Here is a 13,094-nt window from a genome sequence, read left to right as displayed (position 1 = left end):
GCAACATGTGCATGTCTTGGGGGTCTTGTAATTGTTTTCACACTAATTTTTACTTGTGAATCTTGTTCATTCATGGCCAAGCAAATCGTGTGTGTGTATGTGTTTTTAAAGCCCCTGTGTTTCTGTTTTTCAGGCATAAATAAATTTACTAAGAAGCTCAGAAATCCCTATTCCATCGATAATAATGAGTTCCTGGATTTCCTCTCCAGGGTACCGTCTGATGTTCAAAAGGTAAGTAAGGAATAACCACCACCAGTGAGGGCTTTAAGCAGCAATACACACTGCCAGCCACTCTACAGGAAGAATACAATGCTCAAGCAGTTTGAATAACAGAGATAAGGAATCGGATAATCCATGAAGGGGGGAATGGAAAGCCAGGAGGGAGGCAGAAGAAGGAAAAAAAATAACCTTTGTCAACAAAGCATAAAATGATTGAGGAAAATTATCCTGAAAAAGAGCTACTTAAAAATGATCTGGAACTCACACCAAGTGGCTACTGAGCAGTGCTTTTGTCACCTTATTGCTCTCTTACTTCCCTGAAGGGGGAAAAAAATATACTCAGTGAGTGATAGAAACAGAGAGCCAAAGCCTGAGGAGATTTTGCTTATTTTTTTTTCCACTTCTAAAAGGAGATGATGTAGGAGGGGGTTGGAGAAAGATTATCCTTTTCATTTTGTGTCTGTCATGATTATCCTCTTTGTGGGTGAGACCTGAAAATGTCCTTCTAGTTTCCCCTTCTAGCACAGTCAGAGGTACCTTGGTCAAAGCCATGCTTCTTCTTCATGTGTGAAGGTTTATAAATTCACACATGCACACATAAATACACACAGTATGAAATAATTTATGATCAATAAAAAGCAATATGTGCTGTGAGATAGGATTTATATGCTATAATCCATCCTCTTGCCTCAAATTTGAGGAGATTAAAAATCCCAATAATAAAGCAGTATGTATAAAATTGTGTTCAGATGTCTATGAACAGACAATCTTTAGGGTCTCAGAAAATGGAAGTCTCTGACTTTTTAATACTGTATTTTTCATCATTATTAATATTATTAATACTAATTGTGGTATTTATTAAATGCCTTCTATGTGCCAAGCACTGTGCTGAGTGCTGGGGTAGATGCAAGATCATCAGGTCAGACACCATCCCTGCCCTCACGTGGGACTCACAGTCTAAGTAGGAGGGAGAACAGATATTGAATCCTCATTCTACAGATGAGGAAACTGAGGCATAGACTTGCCTGTGGTCATGCAACAAGCAAGTGACAGATCAGGTCCTCTGACTCCCAGACCTTACTGCCTCTCCTATGACATATGCTTTTCGAAGAAACTTGCTTGTTATCGGCATTCATCTGATTGGTTTTGCCTTCCTTTGGGAGCATCATTAAGCCTTCTAAGGAAGTTGATACCTTTTTTACCCCAGAAGGAAGTGTATCTTAAAGCCTATGGGATCTCCTACTCTAGGGGAGTCTAGTGCAAATGCTAACACTTGTGGCAGTTGATACAAAATATAAAGACATTCTACTAGAAACACCTCACAGTCCCTCTCCATTACTTTGGATTTAGGATTTCAGCATTACTAATGTAATTCCTGTGAGTCAGTCAATGATATTTGAGCTCTAACTGTGTGGAGAGCATTATACTGAGCACTTGGAGGGAGAGTACAGTACAAGACAGTAGACAAGATCTCTGCCCTCAGTGAGTTTACAGTCTCAGTGAAAATTCACTTTGGAGGTTTTTGGATGCATACCCTGCAGAATGGAGTCCAGAATATTCAACCCTATTTCAGATCTTGTCACAGAGAAGGGTGAAAAGATAAAGGTTGATTAAAGGAAGTTGGATTTTCCCAGGAGATGTTTTTCGGTGTTACACTGAGAACATTTTCTAGTATCACAATGAACAATTTAGCTTTATAGGGGCTACCATATGTCTGTTGGTGAAATTTTATTTTAAATGGGAAAATGTAGAATTCTCCCTCTCAGTATTGCTATAGTCATTTATTTGTATAATGATTTGTGACTAGATGTATTATAGGCAATGATTGGCCTCATCAACAATAATAGTGATTGATATTCATGTGTTTACCTTGTGCCAAGAACTTTACTATGCTCTGGGGTAGATACAAGATGATTGAGTTGGAAACCTTTCTTTTCTCACCTGGGAGTCACAGTCTAATAGCTTTTCTATTTAATTCTCATTTTACTGATGGGGAAACTGAGGCATCAAAAAGTTAGTGGCTCAGTGGAAAGAGCATGGGCTTGGGAGTCAGAGAACTTGGGTTCTAATCTCGGCTCTGCCATTTGTCTGCTGTGTGACCTTGGGCAAGCCACTTAACTTCTCTGTGCCTCAGTTACCTCATCTGTAAAGTGGGGATTAAGGCTGTGATTCCCATGTGGGACAACCTGATTTCCTTGTATCTACCCCAGCGCTTTTAACAGTGGTTGGCATATAGCGTGTCTCAGCGTGTCTCAGTGGAAAGAGCACGGGCTTTGGAGTCAAAGGTCGTGAGTTCAATTCTCGGCTCCGCCAATTGTCAGCTGTGTGACTTTGGGCAAGTCACTTAACTTCTCTGTGCCTCAGTTCCCTCATCTGTAAAATGGGGATTAAGACTGTGAACCCCACGTGGGACAACCTGATCACCCTGTATCCCCCCCAGTACTTAGAACAGTGCTTTGCACATAGTAAGCGCTTAACAAATACCATCATTATTATTATTATTATTATTGTTATTATTATATACTAAGCACTTAACAAATGCCATCATTATTATTGTTATTGTCTTTCTCCATGGTTGCACAGTAAAGAAAGAAGTAGCACTAAGATTAGAACCCAGGTCCTCTGATTCCCAGGCATGGGATCACTCCATTAGGCCATGCTGCTTCTCTGGATATCATTTTTGATATCCAGAATTGTGTCCTAAAAAGAGTAATTGTGCAGTCATACACTGAGTTATTCTAATACTTCCAGAGAGGCTGTTATTAAATGCATTTATAGGTTGATACTAAAGAAAAAAAACTCAGTGCTGAGAGCATATAGAAACCCATGCATCTCATTAGAAAAATCTGCTTTTAATATTTTGGTCTAAAGAAATGATGCATGACTTTTCAAATCCTTCCTGCAATTAATCCCCCACGTTCCTGTGTTTAGAAAATGATTCATTACTTTTGAACCTTCCTTAGTTTCCCTCAGTGGGTCCTCAGGGAGCCATTAACACACACTGTAGTGAGCTAGAGTTACCTAACGGCAAACGTCATGTCTATTTGTTTTTACAGGTGCAGTATGCTGAATTGAAACCATACAGCAGCCACAGCCCCCTTAGGAAGAAACGGAGTGCTCTGTAGATCACAGACTGGCTTTGGAACGCTACATCCCCTTCTTTTGGCTTGCCCCAGATCACCCTAAGCATTGCAGTTGGTCTGAGCTGATGTGCTGGAAGGTTGCCCCTTTTTAGACTTCCATTCCCTCTTATGAGAGCCTACCCAGCAACCACTTTTTGTTTTGCACAGAGATTGGAGAAGGTGAAACCCAGGGCCTGATTGTTTCCATAATGTAAGAGACAGTGCTCCATTATCTTACCGGAACTGGGCCCAGACTACCAGAGTCAGTTTCCTCTGTTTGTAGAGAGCAAGAGACCACTCCTCAGCCCCGCTGATCACCATTCTAGGAGATGCTTTAAACTTGTTTTAATGCTTCTAATAGATTTGGATTTGGAAGGATTTTTTTCTCCTTCATTTAAGTCATTGGGCATAGAAGGCTTTTGTTCTGAATGAAGAAGTCTTTGTTATCCATCGTCTGTTCAGATAATATGAATTTTTCAAGTTTTTTCCATGATTTCCAAAAATAGCTTGAAGCACCGAGTGTTCCAACAGTGACTACCTGAAAATTGCATGGAAGAATTTAATCAGTCCTTCTCTGCCAGATAGCCAATGTCTCCATCATGAGGTCAGGTGTGGGGTTCATTGCCGACAATGGACACTCTGAAACTCCTGAGGGGAAATGATTAACCTAATGTAGGAAACACAAACACTGGGACTTGAAAAGACCATTGCCTTCATCACTCTGTGTCATATGATGTTTTTCAGCATCATTATATGCATTAAATTGTCTTAAAGCGATGACAACACTACACTGCAGCTATAAGCTCATTACAGGAAGGCAACGTGTCCGCAAATTCTGTTGAAATTTACTCTCCCAAGCACTTCAGATGATGCTCTGCACATAGTAAGCAAACAATAAATACCACTGATTGGCTGATTGATTGAAGTGAAGGACAGTTCTTCAGCTAACTTCAGTTGGGGACAAAGAAAAATATTGTTGTGTCCCAACTTTGTTATTTTTTTAATGGTATTCATTAAGTACTTACAATGTGTCAAGCACTGTTCTAAGCACCAGGGTAGGTACACATTAATCAGCTTGGACACAGTCCCTGTCCCTCTTGGGGCTCACAATCTAAGTAGAAGGGAGAATTAATTCATTCAATTGTATTTATTGAGCACTACTGTGTGCAGAGCACTGTACTAAGCACTTGGGAAGTACAAGTTGGCAACATATAGAGACGGCCCCTACCCAACAATGGGCTCATAGTCTAGAAGCAGGAGACAGACAACAAAACAAAACATGTGGACAGGTGTCAAGTCATCAGAACAAATAGAATTAAAGCTAAATGCACATCATTAACAAAATAAATAGAATAGTAAATAGGTACAAGTAAAATAAATAGAGTAATAAATCTGTACAAACATATATACAGGTGCTGTGGGGAGGGGAAGGAGGTAGGGTGGGGTGGATGAGGAGGAGGAGAGGGAAAAGGGGGCTCAGTCTGGGAAGGCCTCTGGGAGGAGGTGAGCTCTCAGTAGGGCTTTGAAGGGAGGAAGAGAGCTAGCTTGGTGAATATGTGGAGGGAGGGCATTCCAGGCCAGGGGGAGGACATGGGCCAGGGTTGACAGCAGGACAGGTGAGAATGAGGTACAGTGAGGAGGTTAGTGGTGGAGGACTGGAGGGTGCAGGCTGGGCTGTAGAAAGAGAGAAGAGAGGTGAGGTAGGAGGGGGCGAGGTGATGGAGAGCCACCAGAGGGGGATGCTAGAGTTATTTACATTCCCCACCCTTAACTGTGAAAAAGTGCTGATTCTCTGCACTTCACCAGACTTGGGATAATTCAACTTTGATCATAGGATGAAAAATATTTCTAACTCAAAATTTTATAAAGAATGGCTTTATATAATTAGGCCCACTGATAACAAGTATGGGGTGATGGTGATAATGATGATGATTGTGGTATTTATTAAAAGCATACTATGTGCTAGGGACTGTACTAAGCACTGTGATGGATACAAGAAAATCAGGTCAGACACAGCCCCTGGCCCACATAGTCTTAATTCCCATTTTTCAGATGAGGCAACTGAGGCACAGAAAAGTAACGTTACTTGCCCAGAATGAGTATTGAATCCCATTGTGCAGTTGAGGAAACTGAAGCATAGGGAAGTTAAGTGACTTGCCCAAGGTCGCACAGCAGGCAAGTGGTGGAGCTGGGATTAGAACTCAGATCCTCTGGCACCCAGGCCCTTCCTTTATCTACTAGGCTAAGTTACTTCCCTTGTTAAAAGGAATTTCTTATAGAATTTAACTAATTCTCTGGATTGCATTTTCCATAGTAATTCAGAATGTTTCACATGGATCTTGGATTCCTTACAGTTGCCTTCCTTATTAGATTGTACATTACTGTTCTGAGCATGAATGGTAGGTGAATCAAGACTCTGTCTCAGTATGATTCAAAGATGAAAAAGAAATCTGAAAGTGATTCAAAATAATTATCTAGTTGATCTTTGGACCCAATCATTTTGTAGTTTGGGGTTTTTGTTATTATTTTTCCCCCCAAGTAACAGTCCTGATTCTGTCAGAACACAAAAATGAATGGAATTGTCTTTTTTTCCAAATGCAATTGAAGTTTATATAAATTGTATTTCACTGACACATAACTTTGTATGTGCAGTTTTGTATATATGTATAAAACTAAGTTGGAGAAAGATTAGACCTAATTTAATGGTGTTTTACTATTTTTTTTCTAGGTGGTAATTTAATAATCTTCAAACAAAATGTTTATGAAAAATGCCAAAGATTATCATCTTGTGTCTGTTTTTCTTCTTATTGTATCTTCTTTGCCTTGCCTTGCTGGTGCAGCCAGATTTCTGCATGATGTGATTTACTTCAAGTTAATGAAGCCAGTTGGAAGGAGCCTTGTAGAAATTATAGAAGCTCCAGTAAATCTCTTACTTGTACATACAATAGATACCCAAGAACCCCTTTTGTTAAAGTAGTTACTCAATCTTCTGTGTAAACAATGCCTCATTGTCTCACTCCCAACTATCATCTAGTTTATCATAGTCTGTCATTTTGTAAGGACCCTGTCAGACATTTTTAAACAGACATGTGAGATCTGATCAGTCATTTGAATGAAATTTTTCAGTAACAAAATAGCCCCTTATTCAGAAGTAGAACCACTACTTTATTAGTATTCTTTGACTATAGAATCTTCAAAATGAAATAATTTGGCTGATCAGAAGGCAAGGAAAATTGGACATGTTTTGTTGCAGCCTGACTTAGGGAAGCTTTTCATTAACTGACTGAATAGGGAACTCTCCATACAGGTCCTTTGGGTCAGACCAGTCAACTTGCCATCTTAAATAGACATGATTTAAAAGGGTCATTTGTTATGTTAAAAAATGAGACATTGAAATGCAATAAACCTTACTTTTAAATGGAATTTTGAGTTAATTTAAGCAGTCAGAAGGTATCATGTTTATTTAGCAAACATGCATTTGCTGTGCTACCATTGCAAGGTCCTTCTAAAATGGCCTATTAAAGGAAACTAATATATACGTGATGGCATGCAGGATTAAAATTGTATTATTACACCATGCCCCAGAAGGAATATGACACACCAAATGAAAGTGTATGGACTTGCCGCTCCCGGAAGGCTCCTCTCCTCAGAGCGCCGTCATTGACACCCGGGACTCCGTTCCCGAGAGGCCCGGCCGCCCACCCTCCCGCCATCTCAGCGCCCCCACGGACGCCCCCCCTGCTTCCACCCCCCCACTTAGGAGGCCTTCCGTAAAGTGCCCCTCATCCCCCCCCCCCCCTTCCCGGTCCGGTCCTGACTGACTCTCCCCCCACCCGCCCCCAGGTAAAAAGCCCTTGTTAGCACCTTGTTAGCACCATGTTAGCACCATGTTACATGTTACATTAACGACAACCTCATTCACACCTCCTCAGCCCTCCCATGCTAGTTGACTGTTCGCTCCCCTCCCCAGGTATCTCTGCTCCCTGACCCCCCTTAACTGGCCCACCCTACTCCAGCTCTTAATAGTTTGTATCTGCTCTCTGTGGCATCATTGTTTGCCAATTCTATTATTGCCATAGCATATTGATTGCTCAACTACACCCTGTGATGCCATTGCCTACTTTTATCATTGCTACTGTTTTATTGCTTCTGCATCTCAATTGTTAACCCCCCACTGTACTGTCACTTGCCCTGCTGACCTCACCATGAACTTTCAGTTCCCTTGCTCCCAACTGCCATTCCCATTCCTCACCTTCCCCTTCCCCTCTCCCACCCAGCTGTTTCCCTCCCTCTCACCCACCAAGACCGCTCCCCCTCAACCCCTACCAAGGATTCCTCTGTACCAGCGCAGGTCCTCTGCTTCTCCCTCCCGACCCCCCTCCTCCCCTTCTCCCCGCCCCCACCCCATCCCAGTTCTCCTTTCCCATTGCCACCCCCCTTCCCACTCTCCCCGCCCAGGCCCCCGCCAACTCATCCCAATCCAAACCCTCCCCACCCCTCGCACCCTTCCCCCTCCCTCCCCACCCTCGACAGCTGATGCCAAGTGTGGCCTCTGGAACCCCCGCTCCGTTTTAAGTAAGATTCCTTTCATCCTGGACCTTTTCCTTTCCAGTTCTCTACTCCTCCTCGCCCTAACTGAAACATGGCTGTCGTCGGACGACACGGTCTCTTCTGCTGCTCTCTGCAGTGCAGGCCTCTTCTTCTCCCACTCCCCCAGACTCACTGGAAAAGGAGGAGGTGTCGGTTTCCTTCTCGCCCCCCAATGTCGCTTTCGCACTATCCCTCCTCCCCCTTCCCTTTCCTTCCCCTCCTTTGAAGCCCACATTATTCGCCTCTACCACCCCCTCCAGATTCTTGTAGCCGTCATCTACCGCCCTCCGGGCCCCACTTCCAACTTCTTTAACGACTTTGACCCCTTCCTCACATTCCTTCTCTCCTTCTCCATGCCCACTCTGATCCTCGGAGACTTCAATATCCACATGGATATCCCTAACGACTCCTCTGCCGCCCGCCTTCTATCTCTCCTTGACGCTGCCAACCTCTTCCTCCACCCCACCTCACCCACTCACCAACTTGGTCATACCCTCGACCTCATCATCTCCTACCGCTGCACTGTGTCCACCCTCACCAACTCTGTGATCCCTCTCTCTGATCATAATCTTCTCACCTGCCTCCTCACTCACACTCCTTTCCCCTGTAAATCCGTATTACTCCCTCACAGAGATCTCCGCTCTCTGGACCCCACCCATCTTTCGGAACGCCTCACACCCCACCTCGCCGCCCTCTCCTCTCTACCCAGTCTTGATGATCAGATTACTGCTCTCAACTCTACCCTTTCTACTCAGCTAGACTCGCTCGCTCCCCTTTCCCTTCGCCGCTCTCGCACCACTAACCCACAGCCCTGGATCACTGCCACTGTCCGCCTCCTTCGCTCTTATGCTCGAGCTGCCGAACGCTGCTGGCGAAAGTCTAAACACCATGCCAACCTCGTTCACTTCAAGTTTATCCTTTCCTGCCTTAACTCAGCCCTCTCTTCTGCCAGACAAAACTATTTCTCCTCCCTTATTGACACCCATGCCCATCACCCCCGCCAGCTCTTCCGTACATTCAACTCCCTTCTCAGGCCCCCGGTTCCTCCCCCTCCTCCTTCCCTCACCCCCAACGATCTGGCCTCCTACTTCATTAACAAAATTAAATCCATCAGGTCCGACCTCCCCAAAGTCTCTTCCCCCCTTTCTCCAACCCCCCGGCTCTCAACATTCTCTGCTACTCTCCCATCCTTCCCAGCGGTATCCTCAGAGGAACTCTCCTCCCTCCTCTCAAGTGCTACTCCGGCCACCTGTGCTTCTGACCCCATTCCCTCTCATCTTATGAAATCTCTCGCTCCATCCCTTCTCCCCTCCTTAACTTCCATCTTCAACCGCTCACTCTCCACTGGTTCCTTCCCCTCTGCCTTCAAACATGCCCATGTCTCTCCCATCCTAAAAAAACCCTCTCTTGACCCCACCTCACCTTCTAGTTATCGTCCCATATCCCTCCTACCATTCCTTTCCAAACTCCTTGAACGAGTTCTCTACACGCGCTGCCTAGAATTCCTCAACAACAACTCTCTCCTCGACCCCCTCCAGTCTGGCTTCCGTCCCCTTCATTCCACGGAAACTGCGCTCTCAAAGGTCACCAATGACCTCCTGCTTGCCAAATCCAACGGCTCATACTCTGTCCTAATCCTCCTCGACCTCTCAGCTGCCTTTGACACTGTGGACCACCCCCTTCTCCTCAACACGTTATCTGACCTTGGCTTCACAGACTCCGTCCTCTCCTGGTTTTCCTCTTACCTCTCCGGTCGTTCTTTCTCAGTCTCTTTTGCAGGCTCCTCCTCCCCCTCCCATCCTCTTACTGTGGGAGTTCCCCAAGGTTCAGTGCTTGGTCCCCTTCTGTTCTCAATCTACACTCACTCCCTTGGTGACCTCATTCGCTCCCACGGCTTCAACTATCACCTCTATGCTGATGACACCCAGATCTACATCTCTGCCCCTGCTCTCTCCCCCTCCCTCCAGGCTCGCATCTCCTCCTGCCTTCAGGACATGTCCATCTGGATGTCCGCCCGCCACCTAAAGCTCAACATGTCGAAGACTGAGCTCCTTGTCTTCCCTCCCAAACCTTGTCCTCTCCCTGACTTTCCCATCTCTGTTGACGGCACTACCATCCTTCCCGTCTCACAAGCCCGCAACCTTGGTGTCATCCTCGACTCCGCTCTCTCATTCACCCCTCACATCCAAGCCGTCACCAAAACCTGCCGGTCTCAGCTCCGCAACATTGCCAAGATCCGCCCTTTCCTCTCCATCCAAACCGCTACCCTGCTAATTCAAGCTCTCATCCTATCCCGTCTGGACTACTGCACTAGCCTTCTCTCTGATCTCCCATCCTCGTGTCTCTCTCCACTTCAATCCATACTTCATGCTGCTGCCCGGATTATCTTTGTCCAGAAACGCTCTGGACATATCACTCCCCTCCTCAAAAACCTCCAATGGCTACCGATCAATCTGCGCATCAGGCAGAAACTCCTCACCCTGGGCTTCAAGGCTCTCCATCACCTCGCCCCCTCCTACCTCACCTCCCTTCTCTCCTTCTACTGCCCAGCCCGCACCCTCCGCTCCTCCACCACTAATCTCCTCACTGTACCTCGCTCTCGCCTGTCCCGCCATCGACCCCCGGCCCACGTCATCCCCCGGGCCTGGAATGCCCTCCCTCTGCCCATCCGCCAAGCTAGCTCTCTTCCTCCCTTCAAGGCCCTGCTGAGAGCTCACCTCCTCCAGGAGGCCTTCCCAGACTGAGCCCCTTCTTTCCTCTCCCCCTCGTCCCCCTCTCCATCCCCCCGTCTTACCTCCTTCCCTTCCCCACAGCACCTGTATATATGTATATATGGTTGTACATATTTATTACTCTATTTATTTATTTATTTATTTATTTTACTTGTACATTTCTATCCTACTTATTTTATTTTGTTGGTATGTTTGGTTCTGTTCTCTGTCTCCCCCTTTTAGACTGTGAGCCCACTATCGGGTAGGGACTGTCTCTATGTGAAGCCAATTTGTACTTCCCAAGCGCTTAGTACAGTGCTCTGCACATAGTAAGCGCTCAATAAATACGATTGATTGATTGATTGATTGCTCCGTGCCAACCGCTATCACTGTATAATCAATTCCTTTACCCAATGCCTGTAAGTTTCAAGACAGAGGATCATTTGTCCCTCATTATCCATTGCTGCTTATTGAGTGCCAATTTTGTGCACAGCAGTATACAGGTACTTGAACACTGTAAAAAAGTACTAGTGCACCCCCTACTCTCGAAGAGTTCATAATCCAATCCTGCCCTGACTGTAGTGGTAATGATCAATCTATGGGGGTTTTTTCCTCCTTTTGTCATCAGTGATTTAGATAAATGAAATTTGTCATGAAACCAATTGCTGTCAAAGAGCTAGAAGAGCTTCCACACACATATGCTAGTAATCTGTGATTACAAAATTGTAACTATTTTGTTTCAAAATTTTTCAAAGGTCTGTATGCCTCTTACTTTTATTCTTAATGTCCACACAGCAGAACAGTATGCAGCAAGAAATTGAGTCCCTGGAACTATTTTTAAGGTCTGGTGTGGTGGCCTTAAATGACAGGGACCTCTTGATCAGTGGATCAGGGTGAATATTTAAAAGGTACCTTTTCTTACACTTGAGATAGGAGGCAAAGGAAGAACTTAGCTGAATCGCCTTGGGTTGAATACATAAGACATTACTCCAAGTGCATATTAGTTCATCACTTGTGTGGTAGAAGTATACTAGAGAGCTAACGTAGTTTAGCGGAAAGAGTATGGAGCAGGGAGTCAGGAAAACTGAGTTCACGTTCCAGCTCTCCAAATAGTCCATTGTATGAACTAGGGCAAGACACTCAACCTCTCTGCACCTCAGTTTCCTCATCTGTAGAACAGGGATAAAGTACTTATCTACCCTCTGCCTCTTGGATTGTGAACCCTATGTCTGATTTGATTACCTTTGTACCTACCCCAGCATTTACCACAATATTTGGCACATAGTAAGCACTTAATAAATATCATAACTAACTAGATAGTATACGGTAGCCTCCTTGTGTAATTTTAATGATAACTCGGGTATATCCTAAACCCTGTGTGTCATATGTTGTGCTAAGCACTGGGGGAGATATAAGATATCAGGTTAGCCACACTCCCTGTCCCACATTGGGCTCACAGTCTAAGTAGAAGGGAGGACAAATGTTGAATCTTCATTTTACAGTTGAGGAAATTGAGGGACAGAAATGTCAAGTAACTTGCTCACTTCCTATAGCAGGCAAATGGCAGAATTTGGATTAGAACCCAGGTCCTCTGACTCCCAAGCCTGTACTCCTGCCATTAGGTAACCCTGCTTCTGAGTTTTAAGCACTTTCCATGGTTTGGGAAATTCTAAGTTTTCTGAAACTTTTTCCATTTTATATGCACTTGTGACTACTTCCTAATTGCTGTCCCACCACACTTATGTACATACCCTTACACTCTGTTACTGCCCCTACCTGTAATTCATTTAATGTCTGCCTCCCCAGTGAAATTGTAAACTCTTCAATGGTTCCAAAACTTACCAAAAAGCATTTCTCTCCTCATCCAGGACATACCACTGAACCCAGTCTAAAAATAGCCCTGATATGTTCAGAGCTGTGTTCTCATTGGTCATAGGGGATGGAGTTCATTTCCATTTTCCTGGGCCCACCCAAATGCTCCAGTGACATGTCATTTTCACATGGCTAACCCCTTGGTTTCTCATCCAGCACAGCCTGTTGGTCAGCCTAACCGTTGAAGAACAAATATTCATCTTTCCAATTCCCCTCTGTATTCTTTTTCCATCTGACCTAGTTTTTCATCACCAGCATTTTAAAGGTGTGAAAGTCATGCTGAATGGGACTTTAAATCATTCACTTCCCTAGATTATAATAAAATACAGAAGAAGGAGCTTATCAGTTATTAAAGGAACGGTAGCATTTTTGATGCAGTACCTACTTCCACAGAAATGCATGTCCCATTCATTGGCAACTAAAGAAAAAAATGCTAATTCATACAAGAGGCTTTTTTTCCCCTCTGGGTTGTAGATCTGTCAATAGTTCAAGGAATAAGTTTATCTTTGTCAAATTTTAACAGTTTATGAATCTTTCATTCAATCATATTTATTGAGCACTTACTATGTGCAGAGCACTG

General features: G+C 44.4%; 1 protein-coding gene across 2 annotated transcripts in view; it reads left to right on the top strand.

The window, feature by feature from the left end:
• MCTP2 (multiple C2 and transmembrane domain containing 2) overlaps nt 1–4,391 on the top strand; it is a 188,419-nt gene extending 184,028 nt beyond the window's left edge. For both annotated transcript variants that reach the window (XM_038746270.1, XM_038746271.1), the window contains 2 exons: nt 134–231; nt 3,276–4,391. In XM_038746270.1, coding sequence (XP_038602198.1) covers nt 134–231; nt 3,276–3,344 — 167 coding nt within the window. In that variant the 3' untranslated portion in view covers nt 3,345–4,391. The remainder of the gene's footprint in view (nt 1–133; nt 232–3,275) is intronic.
• The last annotated feature ends 8,703 nt before the right edge of the window (nt 4,392–13,094 follow it).

Source organism: Tachyglossus aculeatus, chromosome 5 (genome assembly GCF_015852505.1).
Source record: "Tachyglossus aculeatus isolate mTacAcu1 chromosome 5, mTacAcu1.pri, whole genome shotgun sequence".
NCBI classification, from domain to species: Eukaryota; Metazoa; Chordata; class Mammalia; order Monotremata; family Tachyglossidae; genus Tachyglossus; species Tachyglossus aculeatus.
Note: the sequence above shows the minus strand (reverse complement) of the source record. Positions and strands in the feature narration are given on the sequence as shown.